At 26.7% G+C, this 26,011-nt stretch overlaps 1 protein-coding gene across 2 annotated transcripts in view; it reads left to right on the plus strand.

The window, feature by feature from the left end:
* LOC129613413 (alpha-catulin-like) overlaps nucleotides 1-26,011 on the plus strand; it is a 201,546-nt gene that overhangs the window by 150,042 nt on the left and 25,493 nt on the right. For both annotated transcript variants that reach the window (XM_055527466.1, XM_055527465.1), the window contains one exon: nucleotides 25,225-25,420. In XM_055527466.1, coding sequence (XP_055383441.1) covers nucleotides 25,225-25,420 — 196 coding nt within the window. The remainder of the gene's footprint in view (nucleotides 1-25,224; nucleotides 25,421-26,011) is intronic.

Here is a 26,011-nt window from a genome sequence, read left to right on the forward strand (position 1 = left end):
TTAATAATTGAGCAGAACAGTTGACCTTAAATTATCCAGAGAGGGCTTAAGTTCTCTTCAAGGCTTAAAGAAAACCTCTATAGAGGTAAGACCTCCTTAATTTCTCCTTATATTCTATATTGACATCGTATGTCCATTGTTTAATATTATTTGCATGTTTACAAAATTAAAAATCTCCTCGGTTGACCTTATTAAACTGACGAATAAAAAAAATTTTTATTGTAAAAATTGTTGAATTTTCATATTATTGACATACCGAAACTTATTAAAAGTAAATAACTTGAAAAATTTATTTATCAATAATAATTTGTACTGCATTACCCAAACAAAATCTACATACAATATTCTTAAGCTTAAAACTAGAGCAAATTTATATTTTTGAGAAATAAATAGCTTTATTTCTTATTTTATACTTTCATTTCTTTTGCTCTTTATTATTAAAAACTATAAAAAGAAAAAAAAAATCAAATATTTGCTTTTGTATGCTTCATAAGTTTTTAGTTTCAATACGATATTTAAGATTATAAAAAAAATTTCATACTGCTGAATAATCTTTGAGTACTTAGTATTTATTAAGAAAGTATTTTGTTATAAATGCTCGCCCCCACCCCCCGTCATTCTCTCTCTCTCCTTTTCGTTCTCTCACACTCTCTCTCTCTCTGTGTTTTCTTTTTTTTTTTTGAGAAAAAAATCATATCTCTATTAAATTTCTGATCACGAATTTCAATAAAAGCAACAAAATGAGAAAATGAAATGAAAATTATTTTCAATCCTTTTCGTTTCATATTTCTGAATATTATATGTATGTATGTGTATTAGTAGAATATATAATATATGTATCTATAAATACTAGTATAGCTAAGAATATAAAAATGCAGAGAGATATAAGAGAATGGTAACTAAAGTATATAAAATATAGTAAAAATTTAATGATCCTTAAATAATATTCCAGTGGTTATCCAATATAACAAACTACAATAATGAAATTTCATTCAACTATCATCTTTTTATTACAATATATAACAAAGTTTCAATTGTTATTTATGTATATAAGAGCATATAATATGTTTGCCTGAAATTTAAAGATAATAATTGATGGTACAATATTAAAAAACAAGAAGAAAACGTACAAAACACAAAATATTTGTAACAAGAAATTGTTGATTTTAATATTTGAGTTGACCACACAAACAACTTCTTATAATAAAGTTGGGTCAAACCAATGGTTTGTATTGTAGCACTTTTCCCTTCAACAAGTGAAAATTCTGCTTTTAAATACAGTCTATGTATACCTACCACACTATTGAAATTATTTTCATTCATATATAAAACTATTTCTAGGATTGCATATACTTTGAAATAAGGCAATAATTAATATAAAAAGGGGTTAACATAATGCTCGATTTTAAGGGTTAATTGTGTGAGTTAAGAAAAATAATTATATTTTTTAATGTCATGGAATTTACCGTTAGCTTTTTGCCTTTATAGAAATTTGAAAAAACTTGCGATTTCGGAAATATAAGGGGTCAAAAATTCAAATTTTGCAAAATTCAAGAGGTGATAACTTGAGAGGGGGTGGAGATGGAAAAAAATTTTCTTCTAACGAAATGAACTATGTCTAAAAGTCCCTTAAATTTCAAGCTTCTACATGCTGGGGTCTAGAAGAAAAACACCATCAAAAATTTGGAAAAAGAGGACTTTAGATAACGGTAAATTTGAACGGCCATTTTGTTTTTCTAAAGTTTAACTATAGTATACCGCGCTAGAGGAAGCAAGCCACTGCCTTTCTGCGTTTGCAAAATTTCAAAAATGCTTATGGTTTCATTGCAACAAATAGTTAAAAAAGGCCATTTTTAGGATTTTGGGGGGGTAAAACTTCTAGAGGGGGGGAGATAGGTAAAAATTTTGTTCAACGGAAATAAGTTTCTAGTGAAGATCTATGTACGTACTAAATTTCAGCTTTCTATCTTCAGGGGTGTAAAAGTTTTGTAAACAAAAAAAGTGTCCACGGACGGACGGACAGAGTTAAACTAATAAGCACTTTTTTCAAAAAAATTTTTGGAAAAGTGCTAAAAAGAAAATAGAAAAAATTAAAACAAATTTGAGGTTTACTCGTTAGTTCTGATTTTCTAAAATTTTAAAAATTATAGAAATAAAAATCGTGCACCTCCCAAATATGTACTTTGATCATAATGAAATTTAACGCTCATTCGACTGCAGCCATAGTGAGATTACGTCGACACTTCCAATCCCTGCCATTTATATTACACGGACTCATATGTTGAATGTAGAGTTCGTTTAACGAGGTACACTCACTGCAAAAATTTGTTAGTCCTCTTTTTGCACAGGTAGGAGCATTTGCTTAATACTACAACATTCCAACTCCACTAGACCTCTTACATTCCTTTGATTTAACGATTCCTTAAGAATGCAAATTGAGAGTAGCGCAGATATTTACATTGATTATTCTTGTACTAATTACATTGAGTACAAAAGCATCACTTATTCATTTACCATTATTCACCTTCAAATATCTCGGAATGGAATTCGGTCTTAAAAAAATCTTAAAGGTCCAGGTCCATAACACGTTATTTTAATAATTACCTCTTAATAATTCCTGCTAAAGCATATTTATCTCAAACGAAATTGAAGTTTTTAGTCGTATGCCGTGTATGATTTCTAAAAATGATTTAGAAATTCTACACTATTATTAAAAACTTTCACTATATTAAACACATTAATATTCCAAAATATTCGGAAACAAAAATGAAGTATTTCAACTATAAACTCTTACCAAAATAAAATATTTTAGAAACTGTATATCAGAAATCTAAAAGAAAAATCTTAAGAACCATTCAATTTTTTATATCAATTGTTGACCACATTTAAAATCTCAAAATTTATTACCACATGTGTATACAAACACATATATGTATGTTCATTATTCAAACATTGATATATAATAACGATTATTTGTATAAATATAACAGATATTCTTCAATGTATATAACAATACATAGGATATATTGTTATACATTGTATAACAATATCAGAAATCATAACTCTCTTCTTCTCTTAATAGTTTCAATTTTACTTTCAAGGCTCATCGAAAAATAAATTACTCAATATTTATCATATTATATTTATATAAACTTTTATACTATATATAACAATATGTATAAGAAATATATATACATATATGAAGAGTTAAATACGATAAAATATAAAATTTTTTAACAATCAACTGTACAATAATTTATGAGTTCAACTCTCATATTATTCTTTTTTTTTAGATTCTATATCGTTTCGTTAAATATTTTATATAGCAGAAAATCCTTTACATTCTAACTTAAATTCAAACTATTTCTATTGATCTATATTGCAAATAGATACGTACGTTATAAAGGTCAATATATGGAAATTTTATATTTACTATTCAGGTTTTTAATTGGCAATACTCGTATAAAGATTCATTATACTCTTCTAAAATGTTTTCAATCAAAAATATAAGAGAAATTGGATTATGTTTTTTTTTTAATCTCTTTGCATTTCCTATAATAATAAATCTATGCATTAGTTTTAAATTGGACTTGGAAGCGGATTCGAGTGCACAAACATATTTTCAAATATGTAAATATGAGAATAAATTAAATATGTTTAACTTATGTATAATATTACGGTAATTTTCTGAAAATTGTAGTGAGTGCTGCTATTAAATTGCTTTTCAATATACGGCGAGAGCATTCAAACAGACTACCGTAAAATATTCCATATAATGCATTAAACTGTTATTTTAGTATAACAAAACTGTCAGATTACGGATCAAAAATCTGAAAATTTGATTTTGATATCAGAAAATAAGTGCGGCATTCACTTCATCTCTTAAAGATTATTTAATAGAATATTTTCAGAATATTGAAAAAATTAAATGCAATTTTTTTGACATATTGAAAAAATTTGCAATTTTTGGACATCTCTTGTACTATAACGCATGAGAGACGAGGACAGGCAAAAAATTTCTTCTAGAAATCTTAGTTTTTCCTAAATTTTCTATATTTATTTACAGAAAAGAAACAAAAGTCACAGTTTTGCAATATTTTATCAGTGGGGTAAAAAGTAAGAAGGGCTAAAACTACTTAATTCTCTTTTGTAAGTGAATGCACTAAAATCGTTCTTTGAAATCTAAAATTTTATAATAGAAATTTATATTTAGTTTCTCGAAATTTCTTTAAATGACTTCCAATTTAATTTCTTACATATAGTCTAAAATTAGCCTCAAAAACTATTAAATAAAATAAAAATTTCTTAGTAAATAAATCCCAGATTAACAAAAGAAAACAATTTGAAAAAACTAGTTGGAAAACTTTTGTGTAATTTCACTTTTAATTTAATAAATTCACTCTTAACGAATTATTACACATACACACAATATATTTTAAGAAACTTAATGTTATTTAAAAAAAAAATTTATTATTTAAACAAAGTAAAAACTCAAAGAACCTTATTTTTTTCATTCTAAATAGAACGAGAAAAAGTAGAGTTGATCGTGTCAACTCTGTGACACCCGTACGAATTTGCAATCTTTTGTACAAAAAATATGTCATAGCTGACTATGGGACAGACTATCACTTTAAGTTGCCGTATTACCATATTAATTTATAAAAATTTTCAGTACTGCGTTTTTAATATTTTCTAAGAAATGGCCAAACTATTATTGAAGTTGTATAGCGGCTACCCGAAGCAGTATCCCGATCATGTCCAATTTAAATAGGGTTCTGGCACTTACTTCAGTAAATCATTTGGGAAAATTTGGTGAACTTAGGTCAATTGGTTTTTGAGTTATTGCTGGGACGGACAAACTGGCAGACAAAACTAAATCAACTCAGAATTCGACGCTGATCAAAAACATACACTTGAGTCTATATCTCAGACCGTTATTTCTTAGCGTTACAAACGGTAAGGCAAATTTAGTATACAATTCGCACATACGTTCGTATGGGTATAAATATATACCGTGGCAGTTAAACAATGGCGGAATTCATTACATGTCGACTTAAATCTTTAATTTACGTATATGGTGCGCTCAGTTTATAAAATCAAGTTATAAATATTATTAAAGTTTAAAGTATTTCTATGGAATTGAATTAATCGCAAACTTTTTAAAAGAGTTAAAATTTTGTTTTCTCTCTCTAAGTTTTTTACGAAAAAAAAAGTTTTTACTTTTCTGTACAAATATCCAACCACACACATGTAATGTGCATTGTAATTGTATGCTTTCGCGTAAAATTCGCTTATAACAAAAAGTGTAATGATTTCTAAATTTTTTAACATATTCTAACGCTTTAATTTTATAACATACATACATATCCTCAAAAATTCATGAATAAGGAAATAAAAGGGAAATGTGAAGTTGAATTTTTAATTCAAACATTAAAACTCTTAAGATTTTTCTAAGATTCTTTCAGAAAAAAGACAAAAAACTTTGTCTTTCACTTTATTCATTTGAGTTTTTCTAAAAGGAAATATCAGTAAAGTGAGTTTTTGCTATACTAATACCTTCTAACAGTTTAAATCTTTTATATAAATTTCATTTTATGGAAATTATTCGGAAGGAACAACAATTTTTTGTTCTAACTCAATTCAAATAAAGAAAGTGTCTTAAATTTTAATTTCCTTTTTTCTTAAATCAAAATTATCTTACAGAGTAAAATTCAGAGAATACTAAAAAGTTGATTAAGACTTATTTAGATCCGTGTCCCACGATATAGTAAATATTCATACTTGAACTCGTAATTTGCATATTATTTAAATAAATATATGCAATGTTAACCAGAATTGCAGGGATTTTTCAACTATATATGAGAACTACAAAATTATTCTGTATGTTTGTCTTTCGCCGCATAACTTCGATCGTGGACACGAAAAAGTGTTTCCTGACTGGCGCATATTGAGGCAGGGTTGGGCAGTTTTTGAAATTGATTCTGGTATATGGTATATTGATGGGTCTAAACGTACTCAGACGTGTACGGAATGCGCCCGCACATAAACATAAGTCTGAACCAGTATTGCTCGGTTTGTCAACATGAAATACATACAATATAGATCTGCCTGAAAGTGAATTCAGAAGGGAAATATAAAAATTGCACCATCTATCTGGTCTCAAACAGCACAGTGCTGTTGTCGGCGTTCTAATTGATTCAGGTCACAAATAGGTGCGGAGTGATCTTAGTACTTGTTTTGTGAATGGTCATGTCTGTAATTTTCGCTCGATTTTTTGCTCGAAAGTTATTGAGGTATGATTTTATGTAAAACTATTCCTCCCATCTTGGTCAAGGAAGTTCTCTTCAAAATTTCTGGGTATAGATCGATATCCTATTCGTATTACTGGTTTCTACTGGCTTCTTCACTGGCTTCTTTACTGTATATTGTACAATGAAATATAACTTGCATAAACTGAGAAAACCAGGCTCCCTTTTGGGTAGATTCAGGCGTTAAGAAGTTCAGTCAGGAGCCGGTTTGAACGATATTTTTTTACGAAAAACTTGATAGAAATTGTTTGGTACATTTCCACCGATTTGAACCGAATAACATGTTGCATATTCTAAAATTCAGTTTACATCCTATTGCTTAATGAACTTCTGAGCAATTAGATGTTGAGCTCTCTTTCCATCTGCCGGATTACTGTAGTGTATTTTAGGTCGAGGTGGCCGCAATCGGGGAGGCTCTGCCTGGCTGACAGGCAGGCCGCGATAAGGGCACTGGGTTCTGAGGTCTCCACGTCTAGAACGTCCCGGGACTGCAGGTCGTCTCTCAACGAGATGGCGGGGCAGTTCGAAATAAACTTGGTCTGGGTCCCCGGACACAGTGGGGTTCCAGGTAACTGCAAGGCGGACGAGCTTGCGAGGCATGGAACTACTCTGGAGATTCCACCTGAATAGGAGAACTTGGGCATGCCTATAATGCAGCAACGTGTAATGCGACAAGGAATTTGTGGACAAAGCTGGATTTACGTCGCACAACGGATCTGATCTCTCTCAGAAGGAAGGATATCAGTGCTAAGAGGTACTGACGGGCCATTGTCTGATCGACGAACATGCAAGGAGAATGGGCCGCCCCGCAAACGATCTTTGTAGGAGTTGCTGTTACGACGGGGAGGAGGAAACGGTGACACACCTTCTATGCTCATGTCCGGCACTGGCGAACTCCAGGCAGAGATTCCTTGGGTCTTACTTCTTCGGGCACGCTACGGACTTGGCGGTTGTAAGCGTTAGGAATTTGAACCGATTTTTAAAGGGTTCGGGCTGGTTCAAATGAGGAGCGGGAGGGAAGAGATCCAACGATACCACAACGGGCCTAGTTTGCCTATGTAAACTTTTCGAGCAGCCGCGACAACCTAACCTAACCTAACCTAACCTAACCTAACCTAATGAACTAAATGAAAGAGAGAGAGAGAGAGAGAGATTATCCATTAGTTTTTAAAATTTTCAATATGCTATCCCATTTTCTATTATCAAATTCATTTTTACGAAATATATTGCATATTTATGGGGAGGGCAATATCTTTTATTATGGAATATTTTAAGCATTGTGAACAAAATTAAAATATTAAAATCAAATTTATATTTTAAATATGAAATTTCATTATTCATTCAATAACACTAAATATAATTTTCCTTTCCAAACCAACCATTTGTAATAAATTAGAATTTTATAATTGCATTTTATTCTTAAAATTAAACAAAGAAAATCTTTATATTTTTTTTCCCCTTATATAATAATAAAATAAATGCCTAAATTTTATTCTATTTTAAATATTTCAATAATTAAAAATATAAATAGAATTTTTTTAACAAAAGAAAATTTTCTTTATAAATTTTCTTTATAAATAAACTTTGATAAGAAAAACTTTTCTATTCAAAATTTTTGAAAACAAATTCAACCGCTCTTAGATATTGCAATAACTAGTTGGAAATAAATTTATATTCTATGTATATTGTGGCCTAATAAAAATTAACTTAAATTTTATAATAAAATATAATTTAAAAACAATAAAGGGAATCAATAATTTCAAAATATAAAATCAAATCTTCTTACTCTAATAACATTTATAAGCCAAATTAAGTAGCAAACTATAAAATTTTCGATTTACACCCAGAAAAAAAATATACACAAAATCCGTCATAATGAAAATCATTCAAGTGTAACTGTTATATTTATAAATATTAAAAATGAAATTTCCTCTTGAAAAGGAAAATAAACTTTTACTCTTCTCATCTACACATACACAATAAAAATACAGAATAACATACATTGACACACCAGTCCACACATATTCTATATTATTCATATATAGAAATTGTGGGAATTAATATTGGAGTAGGTAGAAAAAATATTAAGTGCATATGGCCTCATCTTAAACTTATAACATAACAGCATTCAGTTAGAAATTTTATATATGTACTTACATATACAAACCTACTACTTACATAATAATAAACATGATAATAATATTGCGTTGATGAATCAGATAAAATATGAAAGATAAAATATTATTTACATGTATGTATAGTTTTGTAATATCCCTACATGTTAACTATTTATAAATATACAAAAAAATTTTTTTTGCTTTTCAACAACAATAAATAGTAATAATAATACATGCATATGAAAACCACCACATCCCTGCATAAGGATATATGATACATACTTAGAAGCTCAATAATATATTCTATTTAAGCGCTATAGTAGGTGTTAAAATTCAATGATTTATTAAATACAGCCGGATTTCAAGAAAATTTCGCAAAAAATTCTACTTGTTTACAAAAGTCCTGCAATAAAATAAGTTTAAAAATTCTAATTAAGCAAGCTGGTTAAACAATACCTGTATGTACTTTCCAAATATGGTGCATTATAACTTACACGAGATTGGATTTTTATATGGAAAATTTATTGGAATTTTGATCGGAAATTTTTATTGGCTCAAAAACTAGTACAAGATTATAACCATTTCAAAAGTTTTGGAAGTTTGAACAATTTTAAATTTAAATTCGATCTAAAACGATTCACGGAAAATTAATAAAATTCTCTAATTAGAAATTAGAAGATGAAAAATAGAAATTCTTACAGAATCACCCTATATAACAACTACAACTATGCATATAGATTTATAATGCACCTACACTCTTAAAATATATTTATATGTTTGATATGGTTTTATAAAAGATTTATGATATGTTATAATTTTATATAATACGACCTCTTTTTTTGCTCTTAAAAAGAAAAACACTATATATAAGTTTTGGCCGTTTTGACCACATTTATAACATCTTAAAGGATAAAAAAATTGAAAATGAAAAATAAATGTTGTAGTTTGAATACTATTTTAGGGTATCTAAAAGAAGACGATATTTGACTTTGGTCCAAATGTACCAATGTGGAATTCTTTGAATTATTGGAATAAAATCCGACATACACGAATTTAATTGGATTTCTTACTGGGACTTATTGACAATCGTTTAAGAAAAAGTAATCTAAACAATTGTTTAGAAGTCGAAATGGAACACTTTCCATTCTCTCAAATCTCAACTCATACATGGAAAATTTTAAATGAAAATCAATTGGAGTTTTTGGAACAAGTATATTTTTAACAACCTTATCAAAAACTTTAAAGGGAATTTTGTTAATACGTACACCGTGTATCGTAAAATAAATTCTATACAATATCAATTCGGTATTTTAAAACAAATCTCAAAAACATTTAGTAAATATTCGAACCATTATTAACTCTGCTAAACAAGTCTATATGTTCCACATTATAAAACGAGTAATGAGCTTATTATACCCTACATCAACTGAAGTAGAATTCACTTAGAACGTTAATAAATGGAATTAATTTTTATTTTACTTTTCGTTTTTATATGTAACTCAAGCACTTAGATACACGATCTTCATATATACACATTGTCCATGAACCCCAATTTTGTTTGAATTAATGTTACATTATAAATATACATATATAAAAAAAATAAATATCGGGTATAAAGTTTTAAGATTTTAAAGGAATCTATTTTAAGACAATTTTTAAAAAGTATAAAACGTTCTTTCTTTGTTATTGTGTAAGTAAAAGTGAAACAGCTGAGAAATAAATTGAATCAAAGAAATTGAAATGAAAATCTTTCATTTTAATGCATCGAGATTGCATTCTCGGGAAACTTCCGCTTTTGGCGATGCTACGGCAATGAGGTGCAGAAAATTTCCAGAAAAATTTTCCTTCGTTGCAGAGTAAGGGTACGAGTTGGGTGCAAGAGCTTCCTGGTTGAACCCGGATATCATTCATGTGGTAGACTGATGGGTCGAAGACATAAAAGTGGGAGAATTTGGGTCAAGACCAAGTTCTTTGAAATTATGAAAACGTTTATAACCGAGGTGTACGATTGTCCGTGCAATTCATTCTTGAAAAAAGATATCGGAATAGGAGAAAATGATTATGCCGGATAGCCAGATTTCTAAGACCAGAAGCGATTTAAGAAAATTATAAGGGGTCTTGTTGGATGACTGTAAACTTAGAAAACCTTTAGTAGGCTGGACCTGAAAATTGATAACACTTGCAGATTCTGTCGGTAGGATGAGGATATCTCAATACACCTTTCTCGAGATTGTAATTCTTTTGCTCCTAGGTGAAAAGAAATACTGAGCGGTTTTATTCTCACCGAGGTGGAGTTGCAATCTTTCAGGCCTCACAAGTTTTTCCTATTCATCAGAGCAGTGGACCTTACAAAACCTTACAAATAACAAATTTCTAACAAAATTTGGAGCCGCAAGCATCGATTTAGCTTAACAATATGGCGTGATAAATGTGTTAAAAAAATGAGTTTTCACTAAAATACCAAATGTTTTCCACAAATATTTTTGCATTCTTTCTCTTACCAAAAAGGAAAAAAAAAAACTTAAACCAATCCTTTACCATTACTATATTAAAACTTTTATCCTTATATTTTTACAGTAAATCTCAGTTTTCCAAATAACCAATATATTTTATATTTATAGCCATATAGCTTTATAAGTGTTTATTAATGGAATTTATTATTTGGAGCTGAAATTGTTAATTCTCAGATAACCTTTTTTTAAATAATATTGGAATAGATATACTCTCTATATATATATATGTATCATGAAGAAAAATCTAGAAATACAAGTGAAGTATCTACAATGTGCAGAAATCTGATTTTTATAGTAACTATAAATAAAGTGGTCAATAATTTCTTAATAAATTGTAATTGAACGAAGCATAAACCAAATGTATGAAGTGATTTTATACGTATAGTTTGCTAATTATTGACCAATTTATTATTTAAGAATAAATATTGAGAGCATTCTTTTTAAACAGATAATTAATTAAGTTGTCTCGATTTTCAATGATTTTTCTTTTTTTTTTTTGCTCTGTATTGAAGATGGAATTGAAAGTACTCGAAATCGTATTTATTTTGTAAAAATTTATTACTTTAATATCTTATTAATTGTACATGTGCTCATTGTATGTAAACTGTAACGTAAAAGAGAGCATTATGAAGAAATTGTATACATATATGTATTTATGTGAATATTAAACATGTGGATTTAGGTATTAGTAAAGGATTACTTCAATTATTATTATTGAAGTGTGATTAAAAGAGAAGTGATTTATCGGTGTATTTAAGTAAAATATTAAAACCATATAACCACAAATTAAATTTTTAAATTAAATTTCAAAAATAATTTAATTTTTATTGAATATGAGGATTTGTAAAGGGATGCCATTGTTCCCAGATACAACTTCGAAGAGGAATATTACTGTATTTTGTGGAAGAGCTATAGAGGATAAAGAAAAGACTGAAAGATACGGAATATTATACGTTAGAAACCAGGGATTGGTGTTGATTTAAGGCTTTTTAAAGTAAGACAGCATGTGTCTTAAGTCATTTAATAGCTTAGGTGTGCAAACAAGTATGACAATATAAAACTATACTTAATATTTTAGGTTTTCACTATAACGGCAACCAAAGTATTTAATTCTTCCCATAATAAATCAAAAGTGGTTGTTAAATGCCTGCAAACGTTGACGGAATTAGGCAGATAAAATAGAGAAATTTCATCGTGGATCTCGACTACTAATTTCATAATAAATGGCAATAAAAGAGTTATTTCTCACGGTTTTACTTTTACGACACTATTAAGATTATTGTAAGTTAGAATTTATCTTGTAATGTGTTGAAGTTGCTACACGGAATCACTTTAAGAGTGTTTGAAAACGGTGGAAGTAATTTAATTTGGGATCTTCATTCCTTACACATTTTGAATTTAGAACGAATAAATTACTGGAATTTAGCAAAAAATATTACTATTGGCTAGTTAATCTTTTTACCAAACACTGCCAACTTATCGAAAAAAATCATTCTTTCTGAAACAAATATTTATGAATATTTTTCTTTGGATATTTATTGTTGGTCAAGAAGCATAGGTTTTGCATCTACAGTGCTACTTATATTTAAGTTTCAGACTTTTGGAATTAAAATTTTTAGGGGATTTCTAACTTCATAACTGTCATAGATCTAATTGATTAGTGAATATTTTTTTTAATTTTATAAAATATAACAATAACCTATAGTTTCAGTATAACTTAGTCTGTTACACTTATTAACGTTAACTACTGGCAGGAAACGTGATTAACAAAAAATATAAGATTATTCTACCATTCTTGGTTTTTTTTTAATTACTTGATTTATGTTAAACTCTTCCTTTTACTCAAAGTATAAAAGAAGAACCACATCAAAGTCATAGAATAAATTACAACTTTTTACAACTATTTTTCTGACGTCATTATTTTAAAATCACTTTAGTTTCAATTTACTGTAGAAATTTTACTAACCTAAAATTATTATGTAAAACAAATTGTATGTATATATGAGTAAATAAGTATGTATATAAAATAAATCCATTTTGTATATTTTTTAATCAAAAGATTTTTTTTTTTACATAAGAGAAAAATTCGTAGAATAGAAGGAAATTTTACTTTTATAGGATGCAAATCTCAAAATATTATTATATGAGAGATTTAAAATCTACAATACCGACTAGATTGCGTATATCAGTAAGGAAGGTGTCATCGCCGTACCAAATTTAATATGGGAATATGTATCCAGTCTTGGCAATCGAGTTTTTACTATGAACCGAATCGGTTTTCTTATCCATATTAGAATATAATTAAAAAATTTCTTTAGAAATTGAAAATTTCAACTCTGTTCCGGTAAAACAAATGAACTAGTAAATTTTCTAAGAATATGAAAGAAAACAAAAATATCACTATATTGTAAGCAAGAATCTTGCAAAGGAAACTAGATTCCAGAAAACAAACCTCTACACAAGTCTTATATACTTTATTGGAGTCATATATTAATTAGAAATTCACTAGTTTTCCTTACTAGAAGGCGTATAATGGTGAATTCTTTCAATATTGTTCAGACTATTTGCCTTTCCAGAGTAATAACAATTGATTTATGTGGAATGTTATGAAGTATTGACCAGAAAACACATATAATGTAGTCGGTTATTTGCTGATAACATGAGATTTTTTTTTGTTGTAATTGTTATTTTAAGATTTTCATAATTTTATTATTTAATCTTATATATTATGTACATTGTTTTCCATATTAGTATGCAACACATTTATTTTGATTTTCATTAGGAAGTTAAATTCATTGTATATAAGATGAACGCGTTAAATATTACAGTTCCTAACCTATACATGGTATAAAATTCATTCTACATGTAGCACAGTTTAAATATATTGTAGCTATATAATGAATAAAATAATATTATTGCTTTATATACATATACAAATTATATATATGTAAAGGGTGTTTAATCTGTATACCGGATGCAATATTTTATGTTTATGTGCATATGGGGAATTATATTCTTATGATTGTATATTTTAAGTGTAATGAATCTGAAAAATCAACAGAAGAGTAAAAATGCTATCATCATGTGGCTACTATATAATATAATAAAAATATCTGTAATATTACTCGGTATGATTGTTTGTATATAATTTTATAACGTTAGTAGTAAGAAAATTTTAGTAGGGTATACATTATATACCTTCGTGTATTATGTAAATGTGCTTCGGGAATTTTATGTATCAGTAAACCGTAAACAAAAAATGATAGTAAAAAAAAAAAAAAATCGATAAAAACTTTTGTTTAATTTTTCTCTTTGTTGTTTCCTTCGTTTTACTCTTCATATTATTTCCTTTTGTTTCTAAAAATAGAACGGAAATTCAACCGGGACTGAGTCAATCATATTTATAGACATGTTGATGGTGTATATATGTAAATATTATATGTAAAGGTGAGGTGAAATAAAATAAATGAGTATGAGATTGTTTTCTCTTTTTTATCTTTTGATTTTTGTTCTCTTTTGTTTATTTTTGTTGGGAAGGAAAAAATAACACAAACGTTGATGTGGGGGGGGGGAGGGCGGGAGAGTAGAGAATTTATTTCTGTTTTAAAGAAAATACTATAAGATATACGAGCATGCACATTGCAATTAAAAAAAAAAAGTATTGTACCAAAAACCCATATTCTTCCATAGCTAGCAGATTTTGTAAGTGAAATTATTAACACGATATTGGAATCATTAATTCAATATTGCCATAGTTCAACCATGTGAAATTTTTATTGATGTTTTTTTTTTTAAATTTTCGCACAAATAAGCAAAATATAAATTCATTAACAGGCACATATAGACTTCATCCAGCATAGATGCATGATTGATATCGTTTATGAATTTAAAGTAGTTTGACAACGGCTATTAAACGAATTTATTTCTCATATAAGAACAAAATGTTTACAAAAGCAGGAACAAGTTCATTATACCCTCTCTTTAAAGATATGAAAAAATTTAAGACAAAATTTATGTCGAATGCAATTAACCTTACAAATGATAAAATATATATTTGTATATAAATAATAAATATATACACATATACATCACAATTACATAAACAACTGGGTTTTCGCAGATGCTCTCATTTTAATTTATTTTATTAAAAAAACAAAATATATAGATATTAAAAAATCTATGCACTAAGCAACTTGTACAAAAAAAAAATAGTAAAAATATTAAAAATAACATTTTTGTGCAGATGTTTATAAAACTAATTTTTTTTTTTTTAAGTTTTTCATTCCAAAATAGAATTGAGAAACTCACAAGAATAAAAAAAAAAATTTTGTTATATTCCCCTAAATGTATGCAATCTGATGTAATAGCTCTATGTATGCATGAATGTAGTTTGCAAAATGAACTCAATTTTCTTTTAAATATTGCACATTTAGCATTCGAAAATATTTATGTTGTATTCGACATAAATTCCCATATTATGAATGAGTAAATCCAAGGTTTAAATATATTGTATTTAGAAGGGAATTTGAGGCTACATTTATGGAGTCAAACAAACACTAGTGAAATACTGCAAGGTGTAGGCAAACAAAGCTTTTCTTGGTATTATAGCCAAAAAAAAAAAAAAATTGAGATTTACTACGTGTGAGGAAGAAAGAAGGTTCGTTTAATAACGGGCTTTCCAATAGGCTATAGTCTACTAAATAAACACCTTCACAAAAATGATCAAATCACAGAGCACACTTTGCAGATCCCGTGCAAATGAAACATAGTTTTTCCATATTTCTTACATTTGTGATGCGCTAACTTAAATAAAACAAAAACTACCACTTGGATGAGACAATTAGAGTCTTCCAATATTGTATTCTACTCAATTGGAAATATCTCTGGTTTCCTGAAGGAAGTAGGAATAATATAGAGCTTGTGTCTGTGCTAGATGATTACAATAGGTCAACTGATCACGTGATCAGGTGATATTATGATTTAGTGACCAGCCCTGTACTAACAATTTATAATAATATTAGAAAGAAAAAAAAAGTTTTATTCAAAAAATTTTTCAGTATTAATCAAATTTTTTTTGTTATTAATCAGACCCCTTATAATGAAGGGAAATTATCTACCGAACAGTTTACTTATATGATCCGAAGCAAATGACAATCCAGTTAATATTGGTTTTCCTATATTGCAGTGACTCGACTGATTTATTCTTTGTTATTGTAGTGACTCGATCCGATACTATAAATTCTTCATGTCCAGTGACATATTTTTTTCGTTTTTAAACTTGTGACAGTTGACGCTACTTTGTAGAAAATTCGAATGCTGTCCTTAACTTTTGTTTATCATATTATTATAAAATATTATAGAGCGTAAATAATTTCTAAAATTATAGTTGAATATTTTTACTCAAATTTTAATTATTATTTTATTAATTAGTTTCATCTTTATTATAGCATGGTTTTTATCAAATTATATAATATTTTATTATTCCACATGAATCATATTTAATTTTTTTTTTCTCTTAAAATAAACCCCTTTTAGCGAAAAATGAGAACAATTTTAATATTATATTAAAATTGAATTAAAATCACATGTATATATATATATATATATAGACCTTACTACTTATGTACAATGTAAATATACTGTATGCAATAGAATATTATATGATATAAAGAAAGTTCATAATTAATATTTTACATTCAAATCAATAATATATATATACTTATACAATGCAATGTATGTTATATAAATTGCAAGGTTAAATAATATTATGAATATAATATGATGGTAGAATTTATTTTTAATAAAAAAATTTTCAATAAATACAAAATTATACAAGTAAAATCATTATATATAGAGGTAAACATTGGAAATATGATTATTAGAGCGTGAAATATTAAAATATATATATATGTATATATATGTAAAATGATATATATAATATATATAGGAATTTTATTTGTACATCTACACATAATAATTATTTACATCATTGCATTGCATATACCTTACAGATATTCTGTAAAATAATTTTCTCGTGATAATTACAAAAAAATTAATGAAAATGTGACTATAACTACAGGATGAATGATTTTTTTTTTTGTTGGAAAATTTTTTTTGGGAATAAAATTTCGTGATTTTATGATCATAGTATAAAATATAGTAAGCAGGTGAATAACTTGAAGAAATATGAGCATTAATGTAGATTATTTAATTATTTTATCATAAATTTAAATTGAACATGTAAGTTTATTATTATTTCAATTTGTAATTATGTCAGTGAAAATAATTTGATTAAATGAATGATTATATTAATTTTAAAATAGTTATTCCACCGACATTAATATGGTTAATCAGTTGATAATTTTCTTTAAAATTTGTTTCGGGCTCAATTTTCTAATCAAATTTTAATTTTATTTTTTCCAATTAAATTAAAAATTTCCCAAAAATGTTCAATTTTAAAGAAAAAATTTATTGCCGCGTTAATCAATTTCTAAATCTCTAATAAAATACTCACTCCAGTAAAATTATCTAAAATATTACAAACTAGTTATTAAATGGAAAACTTATAATTTTAAAAATAATCATCGTCTATCATTTTATTTGAACATCATCACCATAATCAAATAATATATATATATATATTTTTATTTAATTTCATATTTTTCATAATATTATTAAAATATTATACAATCAACAATAAAATTTCACTTAACTCTATTATTATATTGTAATTTAAATCCCTAAAAATATGCAATGTAATAGTGCAATAATGTAATAACAGTAAATGAAAAAATAATAATTTCTAAGTGTCTTTTAAAATGACATTTTTTTTTTCATACAACTTGAATTTTTTTTTTTCTCAATTCTTCACTTAGATTTAATATAATAAAATATTTAAATATATACAAAAATATAAACACAATTTATACATATACATATTATACAATACATAAATAATTTGAACATTTATATACAATCAGTTTTAAGAAGGAAGGAAAAATCTTTTTTCTTACAATAAAAATATAAAATAAAAATAATTTTGAATCAAAAAAATTTTCCTTTAGTGACAATTTAATACTTATATAGTGAAATTTAAATAATTTATATACAGTATATTCTAAAAATTTAAAGAACATTATCCTAAATGTATGCAATTTTAAAATTTGAAGTTGATTCTATTTTATGATTTTAAATTAATTTCTTTGTCTCATATTTGAATCGAATTCTGAAAAGTTTTTAATAGCAGTCGATGCTTTTCAAATCATATTTAAATTTCAATATTATTTAATGAAAATTTCCTCTCTCCTTCCTCTTAAATTTAATTTCTAACTCAATTAATTTAATTAGCAAACTAATTCGATTTTATAATTTTCAAAATTTCTCCTAAATATATGCAATATAATTAATTACTTAATTTTTACAAGAAATTCTTAATTTCTTAAAGAAATTTTTTCAATACAATTTCATTTTTACTAATTACACTTAAAACTTTAAGGGCTCGGGCAGACATTACGAAAACTGTACAATTTTTTACAAACTGATTGAAATTAATACAATCGATTTCGATTGACGCAATAGTGTTGTTGCTTAAACTTGGGCGCAAAGATTTTATAATCAAGCTGTAATGGCAATACTAAAAATTGCATATCTGGCTGAGCTCGTCTGCGAAATATGACCGTCATAGACTTAAATTATTAAAGAGAAATGTGCAATTTTACAATCTCAAACGTGTGATCAACAACATTTATGTTAAAAATATTATGTACTGTATATTGCATTATAATTTAATTTTCCACATATATAGTTACATAAATGCAAATAATATGTATAAACTATAATATAAAATGTTTATATACATTTATTTATAAATAAATAATTTGATGATTTCATATTATACAACTATCTTGAAGTATTATGTGGTATACCATATAAATGAAATTATTTAATGGAATTTCTCTTTAAGAGTAAAGAAAGATGAAAATTATATACTCACTCATACATTTATAATATACATACATACAAACATTTCTAACATAATAAAATTGTGTAACTCTTCATCTAAACTATTTTCAAAAGTTTTTTTTCTTGGTTCTTAAACTTTTTATACTTTTAATTTTTCCTTCATTCCTAGTTTTCATTTTCAGCCTCCCCAATCACTTCTTTCCATCCTGCTTATGGTTTCTTTGGTTTCATTAGTTTTTGATTCTGTTCTCTCATCACATAACAGAGTATACAAACTTTTGAAATTGTATTCACGTAATTGTCAAAAAACAAAGCCAAAGAAAAACAAAAAATTATTAACACATTTTTGTTACTTGAGCTGAAAAGTGAATTTACCGCATTCTATCATCTTTTAAATTTTATAAAAAAAAAACAAATATACTGTTCTTTATTTCATTATTTTCTACTTGTTTTGTGGGATTTTTCTTGCATTATGATGTCAGAATCCAAAATTATATATTTTCTCGTATAACATTGATGTATGAATAAAATATATTTTAGCACCATACTTATACTATGTGAGGTTATGTAATAAAATTTTTTATGTCTGTATTTGGTTTTATAAATGACAAAAATTTAGAATATCCGCAATGGACTGGTTTTTCTATACTGTTTCTTTGTTCATCTTAATTTTGTTGTCTTTGCTGTTTTTTTTTCCATTTTGATTAAATTTCAGCACTTTTCCGCAGCTTTGAAAAGGAAATAAATGTGAAGAAAGTAAAAACAAGAAAAAAAAAACATGTGTTGACTGCAATATTTCAAATGTAAAAATTTACAGTTAGTCATATATCAAATTATATATAAACACTAATCTTCTGTTTTCGCGGTCATATATAACCTGCCACATCTTTTACCTTGGGATATATTTGTGGCATTGAATGCAAAATTTTACTTATTTACATTTTGATGAAGTCTGATATATAAAAATCAATATATTGTGTACAGAAGCTTCTTGTAGATTCAGGAATTATACTGAAGTGACACGACGAGTTCGGAATTATTAGAAAAACGCATTTATTGATTGGCTGCTTACTTTTTAATTTCGTCTCTGACACTTAGGATCGTCAAATCTTTGTGTATATCAGCATTACGGACATACCAAGGCAAGAGGCGTTTACAATGTATTACCCTATTTTGAAATCTTTGAATAGATTGGATATGAGTCTGCCCAGCGCAGCTCCATAACTGAATACCGGAAGTCCAGACAGGCTTAAATCAAAACTTTGCTGTATATTGTTAACTTACAACGCTTTCCCAAAAGCCATTCAAACTTTCTGTATTCCTCCTCGTGCTATACATAATTAAAAATTTGAGCAAAATAAATCTCGTAAATTGTAAATTTTATTGCAAAAAAGAAATATACAAAATAAAATCTTAAAGCTACTTTTAAGGTAACAAACAATTTAATGAATTTCTATATTTTTGTGCACAATATAAAATAACTCAGTAATTCTTACACAGGGTACACCTTAATTATATCTTTATAAAAAATAAATTTTTAATATTTAATCGAGCACAATTTTAATACTCATTCCACCATTTCCAATTCCCCCCTCCGGGCTCTTTTCCTGCAACTCCCATTTTAAATTCTCAACAAATTCAAATAAATTCATTTATCATTTTATATATTTTTTAGAAATGTATGTAAATTGAATATACATTTTAGTGAACGCACACACTTATACGCAGGTATACAATCAAAATATCCTAAAATATTATACCGAATTTATATTGAAATTCCCTTTCATCTCATTTCAAATCCAGATTTCTTAGAAAATAAGCCAAACACAAAGGATAGACAAAAAAAATTTATTTTAATTCTAATTCCCTAACATTTTAATTTAAATTTTTGATTAATGACTTACAAGGACTAATCGTTTCTTGTTTTCCTAAAAAAAAAAAAACAATAACAAATAAAACATAAAATGTAAAAATTTCGTAAACTTTCAAATAATCGGAATTTTGTTTTTTTTTTTATTAATCCGTCATCAAAAATTCATGTTCCCCGGGGAGGGGGGAAGGGGTAATTATTTGCGGATTTTAGCAATTTCAATTACTCTCGTAATTTTTTATTATTATTATTATTATTATCATTATAACTTGTACTAAGATTTCATTATTAACAATTTTAAATTGCTAAAATTTCTCCTCCCACTCATTCGTTTTGAATTTATAAATGTGAATGTTGTCAATGTCCTTCTAAATTTATTTTGAATTTTTATAATAAAACTATTGAAATTTTCTCACTAAAATTTATAAAGAGCACTGTTCATTGTTAAAAGACTGCTAAAAGAAGAAATATTTCATAATGTCCTTATTCTTGTGCTAGGGATGATGATGCACCGCGACCTGAAGGATCTATTGTTTCCCTCACTATGAGAGCCTAGTATCCTGACTAGAGCACCCCCTTGAGACTCACACTTCTGATGAATCCGAGCAACTTTTCCGTGGGGATATCCCACAACAGTATGGCCACCAGCCAGAGCGGGCTCTTCTTTAATGGACCAACGCTTACAGTACGCTAGCAAAAAACTTACAATACACCTTGCTATTATGCTAATATTGCTATACAAGCAAACATTCTTTAATTAAAACTTAGTGTTTAAAGCCACTGTTGGACCCCAAATTTTTATAATGTTGAGGCTATTTTATGATTAATAAAATATTGTGATTTATGAAATATTGCAAAGATGAGATATTTTGAATTATTAAAAGTTTGCTTTTTTGACTCACATATTGACATATTACTTTTTCCTGATAAGCGTATAACAGTTATACAGTATAGCGTCCTAAGTGTTTACTGTCCCCAACATTTTATTGTTATATTAATTTTTTAAAAAAATTAGTAGAAAAATTTCTTTTTTAACTTCAATTAACCCTTAAGTAATACTTACTAATTAAAATGTGAGTATGTTTTAGAGAATAAAATATATAAAAAATCTCCTCAAGAGCCGAAAAATTGCATACTTTTAGGAGTAAACATTTAATACTAAAATTTCATTTGAGAATTTTCTCTTTGAATTTTCTTTTCTCTTAGTAATATTGAATTCTCTTTGATTTTAATAAAAATTCTGAATTTCTTCGCACTTTCAAATTAAATATTTTTTGTTTTAAATTTCCATTAATATTTTCAATATTTTAAAATTAATTAATAAAATAATAAAAGTCTATTTCAAGTTTAACATTGTTGTTTCGATTTTAATTAATTAAGTCCATTATTTTTTATTTGAAACAATAAAATTCATTAAAGATTTTAATAATTAAAATAAACTTTTCAATGAATTTGTTGATTACTCGTATTATTGAATTTTCAAAATAAAAATTAAATATAAATTTAATTGCATTTGCAAAATGCAGAATGAAAGCAACAAGCCAACATATTAACGGCATACTTGAGACAATTAATTTGGATTTTGTACAAAGAATATTGAATGGAATTCTAAAATATTTCTTATTAAACTAGTATAATTCTTATTTTATTTTTAAAATATTAAAAATTTTAATTTAATAAAAAAATTAATATTCCACTTCTAAAACTTATTTTTATAAGCCTTATTTCAATTAATAGGAAATTCTTCTTGTTAATTAATTTCACATTTTTTCTTTTGCTCCACTGCCATCCCACCAACCAACCAACTAAACAACTTTTATAACACAAACTTTTATTTTTCGGTTTTTCCATTATTTTTCAATACTTTTTCAGTTTAATATCTTTTTTTCAAAAAAAAATTTGAATGAAAAAAAAATTATGCAAAATTAATTTTTTAATTATAATAAAGTGAAAAAAAAAAATTTTTTTTTTCAATTATTATTGGCAATTTTTTAGAATATTCGAGTACTTCCGAGAAAATATAAAAATAAAACCGATAGTATAAAACGATGCAATAAAAGAATAACCGAATACAATAAATTCACAATAATCTGAACTTTTCAAATAAAGAGAGAGTCTTCTTTAAATAAAGAGAGAATGTTTACTGATACGAAAGAGAGAGTCTGTTATATTTACTAACTCAAAAACAAGCAAATATAATGTAACGCATCGCTGAATAAATCCGTAGGATGACATATAGATGGTGACACAAATACCGAATTTGTATGCTTTTTAGAAAGTACCAACCTTCAAACGATATCTGTCAAAATTTCATGACATTTGGACCATTATTTTATAAGTAAGTGTGTGAACGATTAAATCAACTTTTGTGAATTGAAAAAAAAAATGGAAAAATCAGAATTTCGTATGCACATTGTACGGTACAGACCAAACAATGGCTTGATAAGTGTTAATCGAACTCCGCCACATCGAAAAGTTAAAGAAGCACTGGAATGACTGTAACGGCTTAAAAAGAGACTATGTTGATGAATAAAATCAAATTATGTCAAAAATTATGTTGTTGTTTTATTAGCCATCCTATATAAATCAATATTTTCTGGGATGGCACATTTCTTATATTTTTACGAATGAGGTTCATTGAACCCATTATACTATCATCCATCCGGTATTTAATTACATAAATGTCACATGTTGCAATTCATATTTTCCTGATTTTACTGTAATCTACATTATTTCCCGAACTCAACCGAATTATTTCTTTGATATCAAAAATAATTATTTCTCTGTTATTAGAATACATTTCTCACTTAATTGCGTTAACGGGAAAGTTCTTCTATAATTATAATAGATATAAGCAACTAAAATATATTCAGTTGTGACTCTACTGTATTTTACCACAAATAAATATTTTTTCGTTTCTACAATAAGTTGGTAATAAAGATAACCAAAATGTAAATTTAAAAATGCTCTATTTAATTTTTTCTTTATTATACAAAAATATGAATTCAAATACGTATATATGTGTTATATAATAATATAACAGTTATGGCCTTGTATAAAATGCAGAAAAGAATAAATTAAATAAATTTGCTTCCAAAAAAAAAAAAGTATTAATTTTATAGGTGTAACAGCAAAGTTTAAAGGTAATAATGTTGAAGGTACAGTAAAGAAAATGAGAAAAAAAAATTATTATTAATATTCCGGAATTGTAAAATAATACATTGGTAAAATTTTAAATTTATTGTAAGGAGGAGAATTTTGATGATCATAAGAGTTGATTAAAGAGAAATAAAAATTAAAATTGAAAACAATATTATTATTCAATTTGAATTAATTGCAAAGTGAAACTTAAATTCTCAGAGTAAAAGTAAAATATAAAATTGGAATTAATTTTCCAGAAAGGAGTAAGAAATTTTGAAATTTAGCTGATTGACCTGAATTGAACTGCACAATAAGTTTGGAATATCCTGTACAAGTATTGTCTGAGACGCACTTAACCTGCACATCATGCAAATATTTTGAACTTTTTAATTTATCCTGAAAATTTCTAAGAGAAAATTTTAAAATTTTTAATATAAGTCGAATAAACCCTAGACCTGCAACGTGAAACCTGTAACAATTTCTACTTATTATTCATTTTTAAATCCTATGTTAATTTAGATCATCGGAGCGAATAGAACTGCAAAATTGGTATTTTATTTACTTGGAAATTCGTTCATTGTTTCAACTACGCCAACAGAACTTAAAACAACTAAAGATCTGATAATTCATTAATATAAATTTACCCTGGAGTCGCAATTTTTACATTATATTAAAATAACTTAAACCTACTTCTATGACGTCATAGCCATATTGTTATTTTCCCATTAAAATAAATTTCTTTCTATTAAATGCAACTGTTCAATAATTATTTGAGCATAAGAGTAATAAAAAACAAACTATTTATGAAACTTTAGCAATAAACAGCCCACATTAAAATAAAAATTACAACCCTTAGCGAATAAAGGAATAATTGAAAAATTGCAAATTCTCCACACACGCGAACTTTAAACTTTACTAAGCAATAAAAGCAAAAGTATTAAGGATTTTTCATAAAAAAAAAGTTATTTTTCCTATTATTTACTTCTACTCTAATAACTATAAATGCAAATTACATTCAATTAAAAAATTCAACTTGTTGCTGAAAAATTCATTAAAATCACTTAAAAAATTAATTTTGCAATTTCCAAAATTGAAAAATAATTGTTAATAATTGTAAAAAAGAACGCAAATTTCTTTTTACCATGCAAAATTTCTTATGTATGATATGAGTTATGTATGATATCAAACTTGTATGATATAAAATTTTCAATGCAACGTGTTTGATGAAAATATTTTAATCTTACATTCCATAGTTAATAATTCAGTTGCAATTTTTAAAATTCCTTTTATTTTTTTTTATTTTCATATCACAGATATCAACTTTAGTACAACATCGATCTGAAAGACCCCATACAACATCTGAAAGAACGATGAGGGCTATCGGTCGTGTTGGTCAAGCTGTTAATTTGGCTGTTGAACGTTTTGTTACAGTTGGTGAAACGATAGCTGATGACAATCCAGAAATTAAAGCTGATATGTATGAAGCTTGTAAAGAAGCCAGAGCTGCAGGTTAGTATACGCAGATAATTTTTAATTGAAATAATATTTTTGTATAATCTAGAACAGTGTAAATATATTATATGACAATATTAAATTATGAGTATATGAGCAATAACGAATGACCGGTATGAGCAATAATGAATGTTGATCGTAATCATTATATTACAAATCTGACAGTTGTCTGCTAGAGTATCCGTATAGAAAACAGTGTATAGTTTGCTGAACTGATTCTAATTCGATTTTCGCTTTCTTTATCTTGTGAATTTTTTCAGTACTAAGTGTCATACATCTGTGCTTCAGGTTAATACCTTCGATATATGTAAGAAAATGTTATGTAAGTATAAAACGATAAAGGGTGTTGAAACATTGTACAAGTAAATATTTCATTTTAATATTTTCTTAGAAATCAGTGTCTCTAAGCAATTTCTCAGTAAAATGGCGGCACAATTTGAAATCGACCTAATTGTGATAAACCTACTTTACTCATTACCTTAGTTCTGGTAAGGAGAAGGCAGATATTTCTTGAGTTGTAATTTTTTTTTTTGTGTTCTTAGAGCCAGGCGAATGCTATAAAGTTTATAAAAAGTCCGAACTAATAAA

This window comes from Condylostylus longicornis, unplaced genomic scaffold (assembly GCF_029603195.1).
Source record: "Condylostylus longicornis isolate FDR11 unplaced genomic scaffold, ASM2960319v2 ptg000083l, whole genome shotgun sequence".
Classification (NCBI taxonomy): Eukaryota; Metazoa; Arthropoda; class Insecta; order Diptera; family Dolichopodidae; genus Condylostylus; species Condylostylus longicornis.